The 25,333-nt window shown below is 38.8% G+C and overlaps 2 protein-coding genes across 4 annotated transcripts in view; one reads left to right on the forward strand and one right to left on the reverse strand.

The window, feature by feature from the left end:
* Positions 1 to 129: 129 nt before the first annotated feature.
* Positions 130 to 25,333, forward strand: part of LOC115899068 — a 31,192-nt gene continuing 5,988 nt past the window's right edge. Inside the window, exons 1-2 of the mRNA XM_030935298.1 lie at positions 130 to 1,014; positions 9,046 to 9,201. Of these exons, the coding sequence (XP_030791158.1) occupies positions 910 to 1,014; positions 9,046 to 9,201 (261 nt within the window). The 5' untranslated portion in view covers positions 130 to 909. The remainder of the gene's footprint in view (positions 1,015 to 9,045; positions 9,202 to 25,333) is intronic.
* Positions 16,484 to 25,333, reverse strand: part of SLC16A4 (solute carrier family 16 member 4) — a 29,473-nt gene continuing 20,623 nt past the window's right edge. For 2 of the 3 annotated variants that reach the window (XM_030935297.1, XM_010386264.2), the window contains one exon: positions 16,484 to 17,525. In XM_030935297.1, coding sequence (XP_030791157.1) covers positions 17,398 to 17,525 — 128 coding nt within the window. In that variant the 3' untranslated portion in view covers positions 16,484 to 17,397. Of the gene's footprint in view, positions 17,526 to 19,934; positions 20,046 to 25,333 lie in introns of those variants that run through there. The other variant, XM_030935296.1, reaches the window with a different exon arrangement.

The raw sequence follows: 25,333 nt of genomic DNA on the forward strand, positions 1-25,333 counted from the left end.
GAAGGGGATCATTTGCTTCTTGGTTCTCAACGTGATGAGGAAATGGTGCTGTTTGCTGGCACGCAAGAAGCCGGGGCAGGCACCCTAAGCCTCACCACAGTGCCTGAGTCGGGGGCTTTTGCTGGTTTGAAGAGCTGGAGTTGCTGAAATTTAAGTTTTGATTTATTTTGTTCACCCATCACGTTTGGCCTTAGTTTCATTTTTAATTTGAAGAAAAGTTTGAAATTGCTTTATCTTGCACTTAACATTTGCACCAAATTGCCAAAAGAAGGAGAAATGCTCCGTTTGCTTTTTAAATGTTAATGATGATGTTAATAAAGCCTTTCCTGACACATTTGAGGAGCTCCTCCGTCTCCAGGGGCTTCTTACCAGAGTTATGCAGTGATGGGTTTAGTTCTGAATGGATGAAGAGTTCCTGAGAGCTAGCGTTTGTAATTAGAACCGTTACTTGGTATCTGTGCCTTATTTGACCTTTGGTTCCACATGCCTTGGATGTGCATGCACCGTGACGGTTTCATAGGTACGAACGCACACTCAGGCCCAGTCACTTCGGTTGGTAGTACAGATTGTGAGGAAAAAGATGGAGGCATCCTTAAGGAGGAAAAATGTTTGCCTTTAGTTCCTGCATTATCCTGTACAGGGGCTCCTGAGTTTTGGAAGCCTGTTCCCAGTACAGGAGAACAACTCCCCTGTTTGCAGCAGCAGACTTCGGTGCACAGTGACAACGCTGGAGTTCAAGAGGAAGCCAGCAATGCTGCACCATTGGCTTCAGACACCATTGTTGTTGTTTGCCAGTTTTAAACTTAACTAGTTGCAGACGAAGACCACCTTGAAATGCAGGCTTGTTGGGCTTGTTTTGAATTTTAACCTCGGATGGAAGAGCCCTAGTGCTGTCTGTCTCCATGCGGGATGATGATTGCTAGGCAACAGGTGATTATCAACAAAGGATGCCACGGTTATACTCTGCAAGGTGGTGTTCCAGTGGCAAACAGCTGTATAAACTCTTGTAAACAGGTAAGAGGGTTTTTAGAGGTCAAAATGCATTATAATTAATAGGGTGAGGGCTTTTAATGTTTTGGGTCTGTTTCTCTAGATGGAAGCCTTAAGGCACTCAGCTGCCATTACTAACTTCCTTCACCGAAGTGTTGTATTTCAGGTCAGAACTTCTGTTTTACTTGATATTTTTCTTTTAAGTTTATTTTTAACATTAAAAAAATACTTTTAATGTGGCAGCCAAAGTTTTAAAATCTTGGTTATGGATTTGGAACCTATAGTCTTGATGTCCTTTAAAATTTGACATTTGCTGCTAACCTTGGCCTTTACCCTTAGTCATGATTTAATGATGCAGGAGGACTTACTGCTGTAAAAATGTTGCTTATTTACAAATACTGATTTCTCAACTTCAGAGTTAAGACATTACACTGTATAACAGCAACAAAAGAAAGTACGCCATCAGATTGTGAATGATACATTTTTTAGCCAGGATTTTTTTTTCTTTCTTCTTTTTGTCCCACAGAGAGATTATAAAATTAGGCAACCTTAACTTTAGGGAAATTAACAAGCAGTGTTGAGAAGTCTGACTTTTGTCTGCCCTTAACATTTTCAGTATCTATTTAGTTTTACCAGCCTTCTGAGCCCTTCTCCCCTACATTAATCAAGTTTGAAGCTTTGGCAACTTATCACAAGCACAACTTTGTTAGTATGTAATACAACTTAGGTTTCCTTGCTGTATTTCAAATGAGATCAAAATTTTTGAATAGAATTGTTATTTTTTCATCTCTTCTAGAAGACATACAGTATCTAGTAACTATAGTAGCTGATCTATACTAGTTACTTTTTCCACAAGATTGAGCTCCTTGGATTGTTTTGCTAGGCAGCTTATGTACCCATACTTTGATAGAGTAAAAGGGAAAAAACGAAGTACAGTGGAATTTTTCAGGTTCTCAGTGTGTCATAAGAATTTTTAAAACAGCTGGTTATGAGATGATGGCTGCCATCTGAGGCTTTTCTAAATGGTCTCTCCCCTGCATTTCTTTAAACATTTTATACTTGTTGTAAATGCCAGTTTTCAGTGTGTTTTCTTTTTCTTGCTAGTTCACACCATGAGGCCGCTGAGTGGTTTTTTCCAGTTAGTAAGCAAATATTTTAAATCACTGTGGAGATCTAGAAAGATTATGTTACACTTTCTACATATTTCTATATGTCTGGTATCTTTTTGAAGTTTCAAGCTTCATCTCTCTAGTAAGAACAAGAAAAAAGTTGCAGACAGGGCATTTGTTTATTTGTATATAAAACCATGTCATACAAATTGGAAAGGTACACAGCATGACAATTTTTTGAAATTACTCATGAAATCATTTTATTTATTCCCAGCTGCACTGTGGAAAAAAGTTAACTGGATTGAGTGTTAGATTCAGTGGTCTGGTTTTATAAATTGGAAACTTCCCTTTTGAAGTATTTGTGTGGTTTCCCAGTGTCCTTCATATGATCTAAATTTAGGGTTCTGTAAAGGAACTACTTCCAGGAACACCTCCAAATTGACTTGGGCTTAATTTGAAAAGCTTTGTTGTTAGTACTAAAATTAAAAATGAGGATTACCCTGATTTCAGTAAAACAACCTAAATTTTATAAATTGTCACTTCCATAGCTTAAGTTGTATAATTGTTTATAAGCTGTTTACCTGAGGCAATATATTTAGTATTTACAGCTTATAGAGCATCTATTTTTCTTTTGACAATAGTATATCTGATTATGGCTTCTGACCATCACCTCTGTCTCCCATTTCAGTTTAGTCTTTTTGAGCTTCCCGGTTTAAAGATCCTTTAACTTAATAACTTGAATTATAATCTAGTTTTAAAATCTTGGCAGAGGAATTTATTGAATAGCAAAATTCCTTCAAACCTCAGACAAGTTTGGTCTTAGCAACCAGTAAGTTTTTTTCATCTATCTATTCTCTTCAGCAACTTGTACTCTTAACTGGAGAAACTATTAAACAGGTGAATAGTTAATTTCTAATGAATTTTTTTTTTTCCTGTTGCCCAGGCTGGAGTGCAGTGGCGTGATCTCAGCTCACTGCAACCTCTGCCTCCCGGGTTCAAGCGATTCTCCTGCCTCAGCCTCCTGAGTAGCTGGGATTATAGGCATGTGCTGTCACGCCTGGCTGATTTTTTGTAATTTAATAGAGACAGTGTTTCACAATGTTGGCTAGGCTGGTCTCGAACTCCTGGCCTTAAACAATCCCCCCGCCTCAGCCTCCCAAAGTGTTAGGATTACAGGTATGAGCCACTGCGCCCTGCCTCTAATGGATTTTAATAGGTGATATAGGTGTATGAATGAGCATATGAACAGGTTACTTTAAACAGGGATGGTCAAGAAAGGCTTTACAAAAGAATTTGTTAGAGTAGGACGTGGAATGGTGGAGAGAGGTTGGGATGGACGTGTCAGGCAGACAAGCGTAAGTAAGAATATAGCAGCTTGTGGATTGATGGAAAAGGTAAGATGCAAACTGAAGCCTAGAATACTAGTAAAATGGTTGGGTCAACAAAAATAGGGAATCCTGAAGGGTAGGCCCGTTTGAGGGGTGGAGAGTGGAAACAGATCATTTGGGGCACATTGATAGCAGTCATTTATTGACTGTCTACTTCAAGCCAAGGATTCTGCCAAGTACTGTACACACATTGTCTCATTTAAGTCTCACCACAGACCGTAATTTGACAGTTTAGTGATAGAGAGCCACAGTTCTAACCAGGCCTTTGTCCCAGCTAAGGCTCTCTTGGTTACTGTACTTGTGGAGGCTAGGAATGAGATTAAGGCTGCAAACCTGAAAAAATGGGCAATGGATTTCAAATTATAGTTTATCAACATTGGCAGTACTTGGGAAACGTGCAGGCCCTTGGTACCTCCCCTAGACATTCTGGAATGTGTTAGGACCAGCATGACCTAGGAGTCTTTGTTCTTTTACAAACCCCCCAGGTAATTCTGATATATTCTGTGGTCAGTGGGCCATGTGTTGAGCAACACTGGCCCATAGAGAGTAGAATACTAAGGTAAACTTAGGATAATGTCATATTTGAGGCATGGGAAGAGAAGATGGTGCTGGAAAAAAGCCTAGATAGGAAAACAAGAATTGTGCTGTCTCAGAAACTGAGAGTGGCTTCTAGAAGATGACTTTAAAACTGTTGCAGCAGGCAAGGAGAACAAAACTGCAATTGCCATGGAATTTATTACTTAAAATTGCCACTTAAGTAACATAACAGTTTTCTAGTCATGTAATTATTTCTCCAAGAAACTCAATCTAGATTACTATTTAATTTTGCCTTATAACAGTCCTGAAGGTGGGCCACTGTTTTGTTTATGAAATGCTAAAGGGACACCAGAAAAGTTTTGTGACTGACTGAGGGATACATAGCCAGGGACTGATTGAGGTATCTTTGAGTTTTCAGACGTCAATCTAAAAATACTGTGACTGTAGTCTTAAAATTGAAAGTGATGCTGGCATTGAGTGTGTACACATGAAACTTATTTCCATTAATGGACCATCACCTATATCTACTACTCCTAAGTTACCAATAGGATTGAGACAAAGGCATTATAGGTAAAGTTTAGTGTATCTTTGTCCTGTAAATGATTATTTATATCTATACTGCATTTGTGTTTGAGAAGTATAGCCAATGAACTATTCAAATATTTGAGTACATATTATGTATTGGACATTATTCTAGATCTTGGGAGTAAATTTGTGAAAAAAAAGAGACATGTTTCTCTTTTCTTATGAAGCTTACAGTCTGGTGGAAGAAAGGAGATGATAAGCTATAAATTAGGGCCTTTAGGCTCCAGACAAAGGGTTTGGATTGTATTCTAAATGCTGATTGCTATAGAAAGACATTGTAGGTTTTAAGCAGAGAGTGATAGGATTTGATCAAGATTTGACTACCTGTCTGAGGAAAATAATAAATTTCCTTCAAATGCCAAAGAAAATAAGTTATTAACATTTCACAGATTCTCTGTCAGACTGTAAATATGTTTCTGTTCAGAGATCAGCACTGTTCTTTTATTTAAATACAGTAATAAAGATTTTATTTCTTTTTAGGGCTCATAATTGTTGACCATCCTGAACTTTCAAAGCTGTCTTCCTTCTGAAGATGCCTCATTTTCTGAACATGCCGCTTCGTATTTTCTGCTTTCAATAAACTGTCTTAACAGTTTCCACTGTAGTCATATATATGACTGATATAACACACTGACCATGCTTTCTATATTTCATAACTTGCAGTTTTTCTAGTGATATTTAACCAAACTCCCTTGCTAAAAAATAATTTAGAGAGTCTTTCTGTGAAATGGCTGTTATCCTATGCAAATAAGATACATGTGTGTATATAGTTTTTAAGTGCTGAATTTATCTGACCTTTTTCAGGTAACCAGCAGATTCCTTTCTACCTAGGAAAAGGACTTAATGAAAAATTTTTATGCTTAAGCATAAGTTATTATACCAGTGTCTGCAATATAATTATTATTACAGGCAAAATTAACACTTTGGGATGCTGTATACATGTATATTTTTTATTATATAGTTTAAGACCTATTGGGAATATTAATGTTTCATAAAATTGATTTGCATTTTAGCATATAGAAATTGACTATCAGGCCAGGTGCGGTGGCTCACGCCTGTATTCCCAGCACTGTGGGAGGCCAAGGTGGTTGGATCATGATGTCAGGAGTTTGAGACCAGCTTGGCCAACATAGTAAAACGTGTCACTACTAAAAATACAAAAAATTAGCCGGGCATGGTGGCACATGCCTGTAATCCCAGCTACTCAGGAGGCTGAGGCAGGAGAATTGCTTGAACCCAGGAGGCAGAGGTTGCAGTGAGCTGAGATCACGCCATTGCACTCCAGCCTGGGTGACAGTGCGAGACTCTGTCTCAAAAAAAAAAAAAAAAAAAAAAAAAAAAATTGCCTATCAGGCTGGGCGCTGAGTCTTGCACCTGTAATTCCAGCGCTTTTTGAGGCTGAGGCGGGGGGATTGCTTGAGTCCAGGAGTGCAAGATCGTATATCTTTAAAAAAAAAAAAATTGAATATCAATAGATTTACGTAGCTCCCAAAATAACTATCTTTCTTTCTTCTTTTTTTTTTTTTTTTTGTGGGGATGGAGTCTCGCCTGTCACCCCGGCTGGAGTGCAATGGCGTGATCTTGGCTCACTACAACCTCTGCCTCCGGGGTTCAGGCAATTCTCCTGCCTCAGCCTCCAGAGTAGCTGCGATTACAGGTGTCTGCCACCATGACTGGCTACTTTTTTGTATTTTTAATAGTGACGGGGTCTCACTATGTTCACCAAGCTAATCTTGAACTCCTGACCTCGTAATCTGCCTGCCTTGGCCTCCCAAAGTGCTGGGATTACAGGCATGAGCCCCCGCACCCCGCCTATGATAAGTATCTTAATATATATGCCATTGTGTATATTCTTTATGTACAGAAACACTTCAGTAAACTAGACCCCTTAATTGGAATTTTTCTGCATTCTATGGCAGAGGTTCAACTCTGGCTGTACAATGGAATCAGCTGAGGAACTTTAATACTGATGACTGGGGCCTGCTCTCAGGGATTCGTATAAATTGATCTAGATTGAGTGGGTTTCTGCAAAGGCCCAGGTTTCTTTTCATTTTGTTTTAAGTGCTCCCAGTTGATTGTAATGTGCAGTCAGGGCTGAGAACCACTGCTCTAGAGACAAATTTTATACCTACAAACGCGCACAATCAGCCTTTTAAGGATTGTTTGAAAATCAGAACACAAAACTTTGAGAATGTAATTTGGGTTCAGTACAGTATGTATATTGCCCAGTCTTCTAGAATCTGTTACTGAAAGTGTGGTGCTCAGACCAAGAGCATTAGTCTCAGCTGGAAGCTTATTAGAAATGCAGAATTGCAGGGCCTTACCCCAAACCCACTGAATGGAACAAGATATATGATTTGTACATATATTAAAGTTTGAGAAGCAGTACTTTAGATGTAGATATAAATGTTCTGTGTGATAAAAATTGATAATTAGAATCTTCTTCCATGTGCATAGGATTCTCAGATTTGTGCATTAGTCAGTGTCATTTACTGTAAAGCATTTTAAAAAATACTTTCAACAGGAAAAGTAGATCAAAAGAGTTCTTACGTAGTGAGCCTCAGGTGACCAGAAAATTACCAGAGGTCTCTGTCACCAAGACAGGGGAAAGGGTTACTATTTTGCCTATCCTAGTTGGTTGGTTCTTGATTACTTTGCGATGCTTTTCTCTTTTCTTGCCTTCCAATTCTATCCTTGTCACCTCTCTTCATTATGAGATAGAAAATGTTACTTTTTTACAAGTACAGGTGCGGATATTGGAGACACTCTGCTAATAGGTGCCCCAGGATTTAGGAAATTTGGTAGTGGTAGGTTTAGAGCTTTCTGTGAGGGGATAGAAATGGGCAGGATTGAGGAATGGTTCCTAATTGCCTTTGTTTCTTAAGTGTAATATACTAACTTCATAAATCAATTTTCCTTACATAACAAGAATAAAATACCTATTAAAGTACACAGTGACAAATAATGTAGTATTAAGATTCATATGTATTAAAAGGAATGGTTCAGTATGAATGCTCAGAGACAAATAATGTATTAAGATTCATATGTATTAAAAGGAATGGTTCAGTATGAGTGTTCAGATAGTACTCTAAATTGCAGTGTATCAAATTAGGTTCAGGAATGATATTTTTACTTTTTTTTTTTGAGACAGTGTCTCCCTCTTGTCACCCAGACTGGAATGCAGTGGTACAATCTCAGCTCACTGCAACCTCCACCTTCAGGGCTTAAGTGATCCTCCTGCCTCAACTTCCCAAGTATCTGGGAAGCACGACTATAGGCGTGTGCCACACTGGGCAAATTTTGTATTTTTATTAGAGACAGAGTTTCACTATGTCACCCAGGCTGGTCTTGAACTCCTGGACTCAAGCAGTCCACCTGCCTCAGCCTCCCAAAGTGCTAGAAATACAAGCATGAGTCACTGCGCACGGCCAGGAATGACTTTTTTTTTTTTTGAGACACAGTCTTGCACTGTTGTTCAGGCTGGAGTGCATGCACGTGGCACAATCTTGGCTCACTGGGCCCACTGAAACCTCTGCCTCCCAGGTTCAGGTGATTATCCTGCCTCAGCCTCCCGCGTAGCTGGGACTACAAGCGCAAGCCACTATGCCTGGATAATTTTTGTATTTTTAGTAGAGATGGGGTTTCGTCATGTTGGCCAGGCTGGTCTTGAACTCCTGACCTCCTGCCTCGGCCTCCCAAAGTGCTAGGATTACAAGCATGAGCCACTGCACCTGGCCTGATACTTTTAATGTGTAAGTTTTTCATACCTAGAGGCACATGAAGAGATAAAAATAATGTTTAAATTTTTATGATAAAAGAATCTCAAATACATTCACCAAGCAATGATGTGGATATCAATTGAAAAATTGCAGTCAGATTATTTCTTAAATCCCACAATTGTAAAATTTCTAAATTGGTATATGTGACTTAGAGGGATTTTTTTTTTCATCAAGCACAACGATGCCAACGTCTCTAGAAAACTTTTCAAAGGTTCTTTTGTAATTTATAGATTTATCCTAGAAATGAGAGGTTTTTAGTGGAGACTTAACCTATGTCATCATTTGTCCTGACAAATTTCATTTGTGAAGTTTACTCTTTGCAGTGCTGTAACCTTACTGAAAGTTCATTCCACAAAAGGAATGGATTCATCTGCACCTTAAGGTTTAGTGATTGAAACTACTTTATATTTATAATGTATGCATAGCATTTTTCGTTTAATGTAGTGGTTTAAAAGTGTTTTGGACCTTCAGAGACACCCTCTCTTCTGTTTACTGCTCCTTAATTTTAGTAAAGTCTGAAGCCCTAATAAAAAATTTTTTTTAACATGGGGTATTGGATCTCCCTCCTCAATTTTTTTTTAAAGCCAATTTTAAAGGGAGCGTTTCTAAGTACAGTAATTGGTTAAACATCTTTTTTCCTCCTGGGTTTCTTTTTAGGAACTACTGACAAAAACCTATAGTCGACTTTGGGATCTGACTTTATTATTCAGCAACTCAAAGATGAGTTCTAATTGGCAGACTTCTGGCACTGGCACTTGTCCTCCTGTTTCTATAGAAACTGGGTTGGAAGTCAGAGCTGCACAAAGGGAAAGGGTAAGTTTCTTTTAATTCCATATTTATAAACCCATATCTTATTAACTGTGACATGGTGTCAGTTTTCACATAAGAATATACATCCTCGAACTAGAACTCAAATATGTACTACTGATTTTCACTTGAGTGGAAACTGACATCAGGTCACTAAATGTAATAGGAGGGTTTAAATATGGATTTATTTTTCTTGTGACTGACTTCACATTTCTTGAAGCAGTGAACTCAATGTCATAATTCTCACTTTCAGCTATTTTTAATTTGGGGGTCATAAAATTGGTTTTTATTATCTTAGATCTTATTCTCTTGTACTTTTCTGGTAAATGAAAATTGGAAGGACATTTTGAAAGTCTGCATGAATTATAAATTTTGTTGTAGTGAAGTCTGATTCTTCTTTCCATTATAAAGTACTATACTACTGATCAGTTTTTTTAGTCTCTCTACTCTCTTAGCCAAGCAGGATGAGTTCGTCTGTTGGTGCACATACATTTGTTTTCATCCAGGCAGACACCCATTATTTGTAGAACCTAAGACACCTGCCAGTTGGTGAGTCATCTTATTGCTATGGCTTCAGAGAACTGCTGTATAGCTGGAGTATTTAGGCTTGAAATTGTTGAATTAGGTATGATAAGCGCATTCCTTTGATTTACAGGTTGCCATATATAAATAACTTATATTGAACTGTGACTAGTTTTTTGAACTGAGATAGTGGAAGGAAGGCAGTATTTGCTGTTGCTCTTTAAAAGTTGTCTCACTTGGCCGGGCGCGGTGGCTCAAGCCTGTAATCCCAGCACTTTGGGAGGCCAAGACGGGCGGATCACGAGGTCAGGAGATCGAGCCCATCCTGGCTAACATGGTGAAACCCCGTCTCTACTAAAAAATACAAAAAAAACTAGCTGGGCGAGGTGGTGGGTGCCTGTAGTCCTGGCTACTCGGGAGGCTGAGGCAGGAGAATGGCGTAAACCCAGGAGACGGAGCTTGCACTCTGTCTCCGGCCACTGCACTCTAGCCTGGGTGACAGAGCGAGACTCCGTCTCAAAAAAAAAAAAAAAAAACGTTGTCTCCCTTATTTCCTTGGTCCTGGCATACTGCCTTTAAGGGATGGACTTCTTTTTTTCCTGATAAAAGACGTAAGATTGGTTGACACAGGTCAAAGGGTGGAACACCTTGCCATTACATCTGCTCAATTTGTCACTTTAAAAAATAGTTTAGAAAGTAAAAGCTGGAAGCTTGTCAATAGGAAAAGTAAACTCATTTTTAAAAATTTCTTTTCACAAGGCAAATAATGCCTTAAAGTGAATTATTTTTTTTAATTTTAATTTAATTAATTCTACTCTGATGAATTCTCATTGAAAGTATTGTATGTCTCCTTTGTTGGTTTCTGTTTTGCTCATTAGTGCTTGCACAAGGTAAAAATAGAAATGAATTTGTGGATTTTTTTTTTATTTGGAAGGTGGCTAGAAAATACTTTAGTCTTTCGTTGTGTGCTATCAAGTATCCAGATGTAGTCCCCACTACTTAATAAGGAGTAGCCAACTCATCCAGGCTTTAAAACTGAAAGTCCTATGTCTCAAGAACTCCTTTGTTTCTGTCTAGACCCAGACAGTCAACCTAATCCTAGTTCATTCTCTGTATTCCTAAAAAGGCCTCACTAAGTTGTTATTGAGTATCATTTTGAATGGAAGGAGATTTCACAGTATACTAGCTTCTGGCGGAATGTATCAGGGATTAGGTTCTTTATTTTTATTTTTATTTGTTTATTTTTTTGGGGTTGGAGTCTCGCTCTATCTCCCAGGCTGGAGTGCAGTGGTGCCATCTTGGCTCACTGCAACCTCCACCTCCCAGGTTCAAGCGATTCTCCTGTCTCAGCCTCCTGAGTAGCTGGGATTATGGGTGCCCACCACCATGCCTGACTAATTTTTGTATTTTTAATAGAGACAGGGCTTCATCATGTTGGCCAGGCTGGTTTCCAACTCCTGACCTCAAGTGATCCACCCGCCTCGGCCTCCCAAAGTGCCTGGATTTCAGGCGCGAGCCACCATGCCCTGCCCCAGGTACTTTTTTCAAGAAATGACTTATTTGTCTCAGTGATCCTAAGTCATGCCAATTTAATTCTCACAGAAATAAAACATGGAGAATTTTAAATGGATTTTATAAGTTGCTTTCAAGCCCTTTAGTTATTTTTTGTTTGTGTATATGTTGAGACCATAGATGACAAATGTGAGATAATTGAGTAGATATTTGTGGCAAATGAGTAGCCACATGAGGCAAATATGTAGATATAAAGCCTCATACAAGGTGGTTCTGGCTTAAGAGAAACACTCAAGGCTTTTAAAAAGTATTGGGCTTTGGGCCGGGTGTGATGGCTCATGCCTGTAATCCTAGCACTTTGGAAACCTGAATCGGGGATCACTTGAACTCAGGAGTTTAAGACCAACCTGGGCAATGTGGCAAAACTCCATCTCTAATAAAAATACAAAAGTTAGCTGGGTGTGGTGGTGTGCACCTGTAGTCCCAGCTACTCTGGAGGCTGAGGGAGGCTGGGGCAGGAGAGTTGCTTGAGCCTGGGAGACAGAGGTTACACTGAGCTGATATTGCACCACTGCACTAGAGCCCAGGCAACATGAGTGAAACCCTGTCTCAATAAAAAGTATTGGTCTTTGGTTTTATATGAGGTCTTCAGAGAAACCACCGTCCAAGTTTTACACTATGTCTCTCTTAAAAACAATTAAAATAATAGTGTATGATTTTTTTCCTCACATGGAAAAAGCTGATTTTATAGTTAGACAAATGTATTTACTAAATAAACATATTTTGCAAATAGGATATCACACATATACCTCAATTATTTGAAAAAATCACAAAAGTATCATTTCAGTACATTTAAGTATAATTATTGCTTTTAATAAAGTTAAACTCCTAGAGAATCATTAAAGAAGAAAAGCCAGGGGCCATGAGCTAATTAATCAGCACCAGTAATTAGGTTTTAAAATTGGCTTTGTTTTAAGCAAATAACTTGTTCTTAATTGCTTTTGTTCCTTATATATAAAATAGAAATAATAATAATTATTATCCATACTGTGTTACAGAATTAACGTGATGATAATGAGGTAATAGATGGGAAAGAACTCCAAATGGTTAACAGTACCATAAGGTAGAGTTTTAGTGTCAGTATTTTACAATGACATGTATGGAAAATTCCTTCTTTTATAATGATGGAAATATCCTAACAGTTTTAAACATAATCCAAGAAGTAGCAGAGAAGAAAGTATAGTGAAGTATACTGAACTTTTATGTTCAGATTACCATAGCTCTACTAGATATGTGTGTATATTTTAAGGCTTACAATTTGTAAGCACTCCAACTATTAATAATAACATATTAAGGAATTACAAGTGGCCCTGTACGTAGGCATTATTTTCTCTTTAATCAGGTTCACTGAGTATTGGGAGACCTAGGAAAGTTAGTTATCTTAACAACTACATTATTATTGCATTGTAGCAGATGTATTTTGTGGTTTTAATTTTGATGGAGGTGGAGGATGAGGGGTGGTTCTTAGGTACTTTGCATCTTTGCATTCTCTATTTTTTTTTAAGACAAGGTCTCGCTCTGTTGCCCAGGCTGGAGTTCAGTGGGTGATCATAGCTCACTGCAGCTTCCACCACCTGGACTCGAGTGATCCTCCTGCCTCAGCTACCCGAGTAGCCTGGACTACAGGCGTGTGCCACCATGTCCAGCTAATTTTTAACAATTTTTTTTGTAGAGATGGGGCTCACTGTGTTGCCCAAGCTGGTCTTAAACTCCTGATCACTCAAGTGATCCTCCCACCTCAGCCTCCCAAAGTGCCAGGATTACAGACGTGAGCCACCTGGCCTGCATTCTCCTTTTTGTTTCAATACAGACATTAGAATTTTAGGCCAATTTGAGTTAGATTTTTGTTATAACTGCTTTCAATTGAATTAGCTTCATAATCTGTTGATACTGCCAAGAAGCTAGAGTAATGTAAAGGGGAAAGAGTAGGGTTTTGTGTTCGATTGTGTTTGGAATATTACTCCACTACTTGCTGGGTATTTAATTTCTTTGACCTTCAGGCTGGGCACAGTGGCTCATGCCTGTAATCCCAGCATTTGGAGAGGCCCAGGTGGGCAAATCACCTGAGGTCAGGAGTTCAAGACCAGCCTGGCCAACATGGCAAAACCACATCTCTACTAAAAGTACAAAAATTAGCTGGGCCTGGTGGTGGACGTCTGTAATCCCAGCTACTGGGGAGGCTGAGGCATGAAAATTGCTTGAACCCGGGAGGTGGAAGTTGCAGTGAGCCCAGATCATGTCATTGCACTCTAGCCTGGGTGACAAAAGTGAAACTCCATCTCAAAATAAATAAAACTGAATTATTTTAAAAAAATAATAATTTATTTGACCTTCAGTTTCTTCATTTGTAGAATGGACATCATAGTATAGTATCTCTATCGGATTCTGAAGGTTATCATGAAGACTAAATAGGGTATTTGTCGGCTGGGTGCAGTGGCTCACACCTGTAATCCCCGCACTTTGGGAGGCTGAGGTGGGAGATTCACTTGAGTCTGGGAGTTCTAGAGCAGCCTGGGCAACATGGCAAAACCCCATCTCTACCAAAAATACAAAACTTTGCCAGGTATGGTGCACGCCTGAGGTCCCAGCTACTTGGGAGGCTGAGGTGGGAGGATCACTGGAGCCCAGGAAGTAGAGGCTGCAGTGAGCTGTGATTGTGCCACTGCACGCCAACCTGGGTAACAGCAAGACCTGGTCTCAAATAAAAATTTTTTGAAAGTTTTTTTTTTAAAAAAAGATATGTGTCTACCTCAGTGACTGGTATGTTATTAGATGTTGAAGTAAAGTTATTCACCACTCTACCACCCCAAGCGCACTTATTCATATATAAGTTGTGTAATATTTGTTTCCTCTTTGTCTTACGGAATCTCTTCAGGGGGGAAGAAAAAATCAGCGACTATTATGCTTTTCTTGAAACTCCGTATATAGCTGGGATGATATTCCTGCATTATGGATTCCTAAAAGTGTTTTATATGGCATCTTAAAATATTGTCCACAAAAATGACAACATTGCAATAAATGAACAGGAACATCATAAGTTAATTGCTAATACGATGAACGCATTAGTTATAGAAGTCGTTAGCTTTCTGTAGTCTTGGAATTCAGGCTTTCTTAATTCCCACCACCCAGGTTTAGAGGGCCTATTACCGTTGAGTAGGATAAAGAACTTCTCTGTTGCATGAGATTCATAAAACCTAAGAATTCAATTTGGAGTTTTTTAGTTGGTCCTACTTAAAATGTACAGCTTGGTTAGATGGGAGGAAGGATCAGGTTGCTCTAGGTAGTTGAAGTCCCTTTTAAAAATAATTGCTACTCTAAAGAGAAGGAGGAATTAATGAAAGTGGTTCATAAAATCATTGATTTCTTTTATCTTTTGTTTTGACATGAAAGCAGAATGGACATTAGCACCTACTGTATATGAAGGGCATTTTGCCTGATACAACTATATTTCCTTTTTTTTTTTGAGACGGAGTCTCACTCTGTTGCCCAGGCTGGAGTGCAGTGGCATGATCTCACTGCCACCTCCGCCTCCTGGGTTCAAGCAATTCCCCTGCCTCAGCCTCCTAAGTAGCTAGGACTACAGGCGTGCGACACTGCACCCGGCTAATTTTTGTATTTTTAGTAGAGACAGAATTTCACCATGTTGGTTAGGCTGGTCTTGAACTCCTGACCTCAAGTGATCCACCTGCCTTGGCTCTCAAAGTGCTAGGATTAAAGGTGTGATCAACCATGCCCGGCACAAGTATATTTTCATGGGTTTAGTCCTCACAGTACGTCTGTGAGGTAGGTTGGTGGTATTTTCATTTTACAGAGGAGGAAATTGGGTCTCAGAGAAGTTAATTTTAAAAGTAACTTTCATGAGGGCATATGGTAACAAGTGGCAGAGCTGATATTTATTATTAGTTAACTATTTTTGCTGTTTGTATGTGTAAGGGGGTGGTATTTTTTTCATATTTTCTTACATGTAAAATGTAAAAGTGTTAGACATCCACATCTAAATGTAAAAATGACATTTTTTTAAGTCAGAAAACCAGTTTTCTTTTTTCTTTTGCTTTAGAAAGCCATAAAAACCATATTTAAATAGGATCAACTACTGTTTTTTTTTTTTTTTAACATAACTGAGATTTGAACCCAGATTAATTTGTTTCCAAAGCTTATGCTAGGCCTTGGAGAGTACAAAGATGAATGAAACCTCATTCATCTTGTTGATCTTGCAGACTAATGGAAAGGATTGACATGTGAGTTCATGTAGTAATCTGTTAAAAGTTAGATAGGATTCCAGATGAGAATGACTGCTGGGGAAGATTTTTCCAAAGGAGGTAGCCTTTGAGTGAGTCAGATAGTGAAAAGTGAAATGGTGCCTAGTAGAGAAAGGCGTACATAGGCAGTGACAGGGTATGGAGCTAAAACCAGTCTTCTAGAGTTTTTCTCTGTAAGGAATCAATAGACATTTTAAAGCAGAGAGGAATGAAAGAATAGAATAACGATGATGGTAATAGTTTAAGAAGCATTCTGGGCCAGGTGTGGTAGTTCACGCCTGTAATCCCACCACTTTGGGAGGCCGAGGCGGGTGGATCACTTGAGGTCAGGAGTTTGAGACCAGTATGGCCAAGATGGTGAAACCCTGTCTCTATTAAAAATAACAAAACTTAGCCGGGCATGGTGGCCAATGCCTGTGATCCCAGCTACTTGGGAGGCTGAGGCAAGAGAATAGCTTGAACCCTGGAGGTGGAGTTTGCAGTGAGCCGAGATCACACCACTGCACTCCAGCCTGGGCGACAGAGTGAGACCCTGTCTCAAAAAAAAAAAAGCATTCTGAAGGAGATGCTAAGGGAGGTTGGTGGTTGGTGTTGCAGATGCAGGGAACTCTAGCTGGTTTTTTCCTCTTAAAGATCACTCAGGAGGAGGAAGAGGAGGAAAAAAAAAGCTTACTCCAAATAATGAAGGCTCTCTATTCACATGCAATTGCTTAGTCTAAGTGACATTATTAACATAATTATTCCATATATAAGAAACATCTTTTAATTTAAACATATTTCCCATTAAAACCATCTATTCAGCTTTCATGTAAATCTTGTAGTTGTAAAGAGATGTTTCAATATTTAGTGTGAATATTTTGTTAATTAGATGTAGTGGAAAATGACACTTTGATGGGCAAAATTGCTGTTCAAATGATCTTGAAATGAAGTTTTTAAAGCAATTTTTATATACTGTTTATTATTTAGCAATACATACTTATCATAGAAATTTAAGAACTTAAGTAATACAAAGAAAGTAAGGATTACCTTTAATTAAGAACCTAAGTAATACAAGGAAAGTAAGGATTACCTTTAATCAATAAACAAAGATAAACTTTTGGAGGGAGTAGATACCATTCTAGTCGCTAAGTAAGGTTTTAATATTCAGATTCTAGGGTTCTGATCAATCAAAGGCTATTTTTCGCACTTACGTAAATTAAGAAAAAATGTTCTATCTTTACATATTTTAGTGACTGAATTACCATGGCGTAATTGAGAGTTTGGATTTATTATGGTACATTCCGATTTCTATTTAATATATAAGATACCTGATTAAAATTTCAGACTATTTGATTAAATACTAACAATACAGGCTGCTATTACTCTTGTCTTGCTACCAATTAGACATTTCTCAGAACGCTAAAGCAAGAAGGAACCTTAAAAACTTATCTGGTTGGCTGCGCCCAGTGACTCAAGCCTGTAATCCCAGCACTTCGGAGGTCATGGCGGGCGGATCAGGAGGTCAGGAGATGGAGACCATCCTGGCTAACATGGTGAAACCCTGTCTCTACTAAAAATACAAAAAATTAGCTGGGTGTGATGGCATGTGCCTGTAGTCCCAGCTACTTGGGAGGCTGAGGCAGAATCGCTTGAATCTGCGAGGCGGAGGTTGCAGTGAGCCGAGATTGCGCCACTGCACTCCCGCCTGGGTGACAGAGCGAGACGCCATCTCAAAAAAAAAAAAAAAAATTCTTGTTTACCTTCTCATGTTACAAATGTAGATGCGTTTCTTTCAAGCTTTTGTTTCCAGTGACATACTAGTTTAGGTTTTCTTTCGTTAAGCTCTCACTTGATTGCAGTCTTCTTTCTTTCAGGTCAGACTGTTTTTCCATCTTTCGGCCAATGGTACAAAAAAAAAGGAAACTGAAGAGAGGAGATAGCATATGCCAGAGAAGTAGAAAGAGCCATTGTATGTCTGGGTATAATCATATAACCAGCCTGGAAGGAAGGAATGATTTCTGTTAGGGAAGGAAATTTTGCCATTAGTAATTCTCAGCCATGAGTAGCTCCTCAAAGCAAGGAGCCTCCTGTATTGTGACCCATTCTAATTTAGTGAAGCTTTTTAGCTGTCCTGTTTTTCACTGATGAAGCTGAATGAGCTCCACCTGACTTAGGGACTTAACCCCCCATCTCCAGTCTTACAGTGGAAGTTGGAGAAAATTAGGGACACATACCATTTTATTTTACCATGAATTTTATTAGAAGACCACTATTATGAAGAAAATAATCATAAATTACTATTTTCCAAAGAAAAAAAGAAGTGATAATATCAGTTTTCTTTTTTCCTTTACTAAACAAACACTTGAATACTTACTATATTCCTGTTAATATTGCTAGGTGTTGAGGATACAATAGTGAGCCAAAACAGATACGGTCCCTGCCCTCACAGAACTTCAGCGGTGAGATAGGTACCAACCACATAAATAATACATAATAAGTGCTATGAAGGGAAGGTACAGGGGGCTATGAGAATATATGAGAAGAAACTGACTGCTTGATCATGTGGGTTAAACAATGACTAGTTCCACCCTGAAATCTAAATGCTTTTTTTTGAGACAGAGCCTAGCTTTGTCACCCAGGTTGGAGTGGTATATTGGCACGATCTCTGCTTACTGCAACCTCTGTCTCCTGGGTTCAAGCGATTCTCCTGCCTCAGCCTTCCAAGTAGCTGGGATTACAGGCGCCTGCCACCATGTCCGGCTAATTTTTTTGTATTTAGTAGAAACGGCGTTTCGCCATGTTGGCCAGGGTGGTTTCGAACTCCTGACCTCCAGTGATCTGCCCACCTCGGCCTCCCAAACTGCTGGGATTATAAGCATGAGCCACTGCGCCTGGTCCTAAATGCTTTTTAAAAGCATAAGTTGGAGGGTCCTCAAAGTCTTTTGGCTAATGGCACATACTAAAACTTAAGTGAAACACTTTTTTTTTTTTAACTGAGTAGGTGATAGCAAAGAATATTTATGCTAAGGCACATCATTGAAAAGTCAACACTGAAAAAGGCAAATACTGTCCTTAGTATTACCATGACAATGATTTTGACCTCCTGGACATCCTAAAGGGTGTCAGGGATCTCTGGGGATCTGCTGACCTCACTTTGAGAAGTTCTTTTCTAAAGTATATTATGTATATTATATCTGATCACTTATTCAAGAAATTTCAGTGCTGTATGGCAGCACAGGTCTGGGTTCCAGGAATATATCACTGAACAAAATAGATGAAAATATCTGCCCTCATGGAGCTTACATTGTGTCTTTGATTTTTCCCTTCTGTCTTAGATCATGATGCCTCACTGGATATGTAGAGTATACCCTCCCCCACCTTTTTCTTCTGGTCTGTCTGCTTGTCTCATGTCCTCTTTATTCTCTTATGGACAAAGAGGAGATGAGACAAGCAGACCAGAAAAAATTGACTTAATTTATTTTTGTTTTATAGTTCTGTGTTTCCTGTTATTAATGTAAACAGTAGGTGAATAGAATGTTTTATACCCTCTTTAAGTTCAACTAACTTTGAGTTGCTTTTTACTTACTGACTCCTGTTTGATCAGTGACCTCTATTAAATGTTTCTTGGAGTTACTAGAGTGAAGACAACTAGGACGAGTCTTTGTGTTATGTTGATTGTTATTGACCAATAGATCTCTAAGAAATAGGTGACTAGTCTCTGAACTCTTGTAGACATTTCTAGAAAGGAGGGAGTATGGAAGGTAGCAGTCCTTACCCTCCCAGTCCCTTGTCATTCTTGCCTTAGTCCTGCCAACACAGCAAATGTATTAGAGTGTATGTGTCTGTGTATGTATATGTGTATATATAAAACCTGTGAATTATAAAATAGTAGTCTCAGAAGTAACACCCTGGGGAAAGACTAGGAATTCTTGGATGAAAAGGTAGACAGTGCTACTAACATGTCAGGTAGGCACAGCTAAAAATAGTAAAAATGGATTGAAGAGGAAAACTGTTTATAAGCCTTTTCTTACAGAGACTGGGTTTAAGTTACCCATGCTAGTCTCAAATTCCTGGCCTCAAGTCATCCTCGTGCCTTGGCCTCCCAGAGTGCTGGGATTACAGGTGTGAGCCATCATGCCGACCAAGCCTTTCATTTTATACACACACAAACACACATATACACACACACACACTCTTTCTCTCTCACTCACACACACACTCACTTTTTTTTGTTTTTTGAGATGGAGCCTCGCTCTGTCACCCAGGCTGTAGTGCAGTTGTGCAATCTCGGTTCACTACAACCTCCGACTCCTAGGTTCAAGTGTCTCTTGCCTCAGCCTCCTGAGTTGCTGGGATTATAGGCGCCCACCACCACACCTGGCTAATTTGTTTGTATTTTTAGTAGAGATGGGGTTTTGCCATGCTGGCCAGGTTGGTCTCAAACTCCTGATCTCAGGTGATCCGTCTGCCTCGGCCTTCTAGAGTGCTGGGATTTCACTCAGTCTTAGAATGCTGTTTCTGAAACATTAAGTATTAAAATATAGTCATGTGGCACATAACAGGACACACCTCATGAGGTTATGATATGCATTTTTACTGTATCCTATGTTTAGATACATGAGTACTTTGTTTAGGTACACAAGTATCTTTCAATGTTTAGATACAGTTGCCTGCAGTACTCAGCACAGTAACATGCTGTATAGATTTGTGGCCTAGGAGCAATAGGCTCTACCATATAGCCTAGGTGTGTGTAGGTATACTGTTCATCTGACAACAAAATATCTAACAACACATTTCTCAGAATGTATCCCTGTTAAGTAACTCATGACTATATTTAATATATTTTCTTACCAGGGCAGGGAATTGTTTAGCATGTTTTAGAATTATTTCTATGTATTTCCATGCAAAATTACGTGAAATAAAACCTAGATGAAATAATTGTTGTAAATCTGTTTCTCCCAGTCATATTTGATCATTGAGATATTTGTATTTTTTAAATTCTAAATTAAGATCCAATTGCCGTTCAATAGGATAATAGTATACAGTTGAGTATTTAGTTTTAGGATGGTATTTATACTAGCAAATAGGAGGTAAAATGTAGGATGCAGAAATACACATATGACTGATTATTTTATGAAAGTATAGTTGTTATAATCAAGCTTATATTTAAGTGGCTACTAGGTAAGTTAAATTTTGAGCTTCATTGGTATTGGAACATCTACTTTATTTGGTTGGAATAACTAGCCTTTCTCTACTGTTGAAAGTAAAAGGATTGGCCAGGCACAGTGACTTATGCCTGTAATCCCAGCACTTTGGAAAGCCAAGGCAGGCAGATTGCTTGAGCCCAAGAGTTCATGGCCAGACTGGGCAATGTGGTGAGACCCTATCTCTACAAAAAAGAAGTAATAAATTAGCTAGGTGTTGGCTAGGTGTGATGGCTCATGCCTATAATCTTAGCACTTTGGGAGGCCTAGGTAGAAGGATCACTTGAGCTTAGGAGTTCAAGACCAGCCTGGGCAACATAGTCAGACCTTGACCCTATTCTAACAAAAAGTAAAATTAAATTTAGAAAAGTATTGGAAAAGAATAAAGAAAAAGTTAAAGAAATAAAAAGTCAGGTGTCATGGCACATATCTGTAGTCCCAGCTACTCAGGAGGCTGAGTTGGGAGAATCACTTGAGCCCAGAAGGTTGAGGCTACAGTGAGCTGTGATTGTGCCACTGCCCTCCAGCCTGGGCAACAGAGGGAGAGCCTGCTCAAAAATTTAAAACAGATAGATAGATAGATAGATAGATAGATAGATAGATAGATAGATAGATAGATACATACATACATAGATAGATAGATACATAGATAGATAGGGAGAGAGAATGAGTGTCTGATTTTATTAGATTTCTGTATTTTTTTATAACAGTATGAAAAATCTGTTCAGATGCACTTCTGACCCTAAACAGTTTAATGCTTCTAAGTAAATTTTTTTTTCTTTTTTTTTTTTGAGAGGAGTCTCGCTCTGTCGCCCAGGCTAGAGTGCAGTGGTGCGATCTCCACTCACTCCCAGCTCCGCCTCCTGGATGCACACCATTCTCCTGCCTCAGCCTCCTGAGTAGCTGGGACCACAGGCATCTGCCGCCACGCCTGGCTAATTTTTTGTATTTTTAGTAGAGACGGGGGGTTTCACCGTGTTAGCCAGAATGGTCTCGATATCCTGACCTCATGATCCGCCCACCTCGGCCTCCCAAAGTGCTGGGATTACAGGCGTGAGCCACCATGCCCAGCCAAGTAAATTTTTTTAAAGGAAATTATTGTTGATAGTTCAGAAGCCACTGTATTCTCACCATTTTAAATGGAAGCACACACATAAGTTGACATTGAAAAGACTAGATTCCTTTGTGGTCATAGCATAAGCATTGTGAATGTCAGAAAAAGACAAGATTACATACCAGTGATAATCTAGGATAATGTGCATGTATCTGAATGTTCACTCTATGCCTGGTATTACTGTTTGTAGCCGGCACTCTGAGGAATAAACTGGCAGCTGATGCAGAATTATTAAGCTGAAGACCTCTGTAAGCACTTCCTCAGTGTCTACAGGCTACCTGCATCAGATTTACCTGAGATGCATGTTAATAATGCAGATTCATTGGATTCTGTCAAGCAGAACTTCATCCTGGGTGGCACTCAGTTGATTGTTATGCACAGTAAAATTATTTAACAATAATAATTATTGTATTTGAAGTTATTAATCCAGACTCTTTTCTTATATCTATGGCTATAGGACTTGTTTTAGGCAGAAATGTCTAATAATGTTTCCTGTGATAATTTAAAACAAATAGGAAGATTGGGCTGAGCTTCCTTAAACACTTGTGCAAACCAGTTTTTTTACAGTCAGTAAAAAAGGAATAAGAATAATCATTCAAGTTAGATATTTAATATAGGATTCTGAATTCATTTTTTAAGTGTTAATACTTTAAAACTATTCCACATCATTTTATGTGTTAGGTCATACATGTTTCAAAAGTAATTTAGCATCCTGTCTAAAAAGTATTCATACCTTCAGACATCTCAGAACTTGATTGTTAAGCCAAGTTATGAATCATTTTTATTAAGATTACTGTGTAAGTTTACTATTGGTCATCTTATTAAAACTTAACATGGCCAGGTGCAGTGGCTCACACCTGTAATCTCAGCACTTCGGGAGGCCGAGGTGAGCAGATTGCTTGAGCTCAGTAGTTCGAGACCAGCATGGGCAACATGGTGAAATCCCATCTCTACTAAAAATAGAAAAAATTAGCTGAGCATGGTGGGACACACCTGTAGTCCCAGCTACTCGGCAGACTGAGGTGGGAGAATCACTTGAACCTGGAGGTTGCAGTGAGCCAAGATCATGCCACTGCACTCCAGCCTGGGTGACAGAGGGAGAGTCCATCTCAAAACAAAAAACAAACAAAAAACTTAAAGTCCTTAATTCCAAAGTTTCTTGGTGTTAGTTCTTTTTTTTTTAATTATACTTTAAGTTCTAGGGTACATGTTCATAACGTGCAGGTTTGTTACATATGTATACTTGTGCCATGTTGGTGTGCTGCACCCATCAACTCGTCAGCACCCATCGACTCGTCATTTACATCAGGTATAACTCCCAGTGCAATCCCTCCCCCCTCCCCGCTCCCCGTGATAGGTCCCGGTGTGTGATGTTCCCCTTCCCGAGTCCAAGTGATCTCACTGTTCAGTTCCCACCTATGAGTGAGAACATGTGGTGTTTGGTGTTAGTTCTAATAAGTGGTTGAAAATTCTGCAGGTGACTGGTCAGAGTTGAATCAGAACTCCTGTGGTTGGGTTGTAGCATAGTGGCAGATTTCCAGGGTGTGCAGAGACAATTTTTCTCTCATCCCTGGGTCCACTGGAGCCACCAGCTGGCTATTGGCAATCTTGTTCTTTTACTTTGGGTGTATTGTGCAAATATTTTCTATATGTGCCATGATCCGAAAAATCTTGGGAAACTTGGCTTAGCAAATTTAAATTTCAGGGCCTTTTTAGATGGGAACTCAGTAAAGTTTCCTTGATAGAAATTTGCAATAAGATTTACTAGGAATGCGTCAAGTATTGGCTGTGTGCTGTAAGTTTTATTAAAAGGATCGTGGTGTCTATTAGGATTTGGAAGCTGGATTCTTTGGCCTTGCAAAGTGTGTTACATAAGGGAAGAACTCTTCCTCCTCTTATTAAACCACAATAGAGAGCTATTTGGAATTTATTTTTGATGCTTTGTAGGTATTCATCAATCTTAGGAAAACTGAATCAAAGTAAAAATCTGTAAGGCTTTGTAGTTTATGGGGAAAATAATCACTAGATACATAAAATATTTACTTTTTTTAGCCTTTTTTTTCCCCCACAGAATGTATAGAGGACAGGGCTTTGCTCTGCCTTCTCACTTTCTCCCCACTCACCCGCAACCTCCAGAGTGTGCAAGTAAAATTTTAGGCCATAGAGAAATTCTCAATTGATAGGCCAAGGTGACTGATAAAACTCCAGAGGTCAGGATTGGTAATAGTGGAGTGAGGAACAGATGGAATTTTTGTTTAATACTGTATCTGAAATTGAGGATGGGATAGATAGGAAATGACCTATCATTTCATGAGATGACTTTTCTGTGATGGTGGGACAGATACGAGCTTAGATGGATGAATATATATTTTAGCACTTAACTTTTTCCATAAAACACAAATAGTGCAAAATTACCAGTCTCACTCCATGGTATTTCTGATGAGATCGGTAAATAATAGAGACATAAACTTCTTTAGGAGCTGGTTGACTTTAACATATGCTGCAGTACAATTGACTTACAACTATTTGGCATTAGAAATGATTTTTCTAGGGCCTGGTGGGGGGAGAAACAAGCGTGAAATACCTGCTTGACTTAAACTTCAACATATTTTCAAGTCATTTTATTATCCCACAGCTCAGAATGTCTTCAATTAAAGGTAAGAAAATAAGGTGATGGGCTACAGTGACTTAATCAGGTGTTCAGTTAATGAAGTAGAAGAATGCAGATTCTAATAATTCACAGTTGTAGAGGTTCTAGGCTGTTCTTAGTATGAAGTCCCGGCAGTGTATGTGGCAGAGTGAATACCGTGTCACGACCTGGTGAGTCATGTGAGGACTGTGAGTAACTTTTATCTTCTGTGTGTCCCACATAGCATTTAACAGAGTACTCTGCTAGTGATTTGCTTGACAGTTATTGAATGAATGCTAAGTTTCAAATATTTATTTGATAGTTACTTGATTACCAAGTAATCAAATAATTACTTACAGTGTTTTAGGGAGTTTTCAGAAGATATTTGTGATTAATTTAAATGATCATATATGTATGTTAGCATAGTGTATGCATTTGTCAGTTGGGAAAGGGGGGAATATGGAGAAGTGGGGAACTGCATTCAGTTTTATTTTATAGGCAACTAATGTAGTCCCTTGGTTTTATTTTGGAGAAGTGGGGAACTGCATTCAGTTTTATTTTTTAGGCAACTAATGTAGTCCCTTGGTTTTATTTTAAAATGAAACTGAGCCTTGAGCATTTTGAGCTTTCATGTCAAATGCCTTGAATGGAAGAGTAGGAATTTCATGTAAGTAGCTTACATCTGCCCTGTATGTTGGAGAATGTGATTAGATATACTTGCTTTTCTGCCCAAGGCACTATTTTTGTATTTATATTGCTTTTTGCAGGTTTACTTTTGTTAATAGGAGTCTGTGAGAAATAAGGCTTAAAATATCAATACTTCTCATTTTTCCACAGCCTTCCAAGGCTTCCATCTTTG

This window comes from Rhinopithecus roxellana, chromosome 8 (assembly GCF_007565055.1).
Source record: "Rhinopithecus roxellana isolate Shanxi Qingling chromosome 8, ASM756505v1, whole genome shotgun sequence".
Taxonomy (NCBI): domain Eukaryota; kingdom Metazoa; phylum Chordata; class Mammalia; order Primates; family Cercopithecidae; genus Rhinopithecus; species Rhinopithecus roxellana.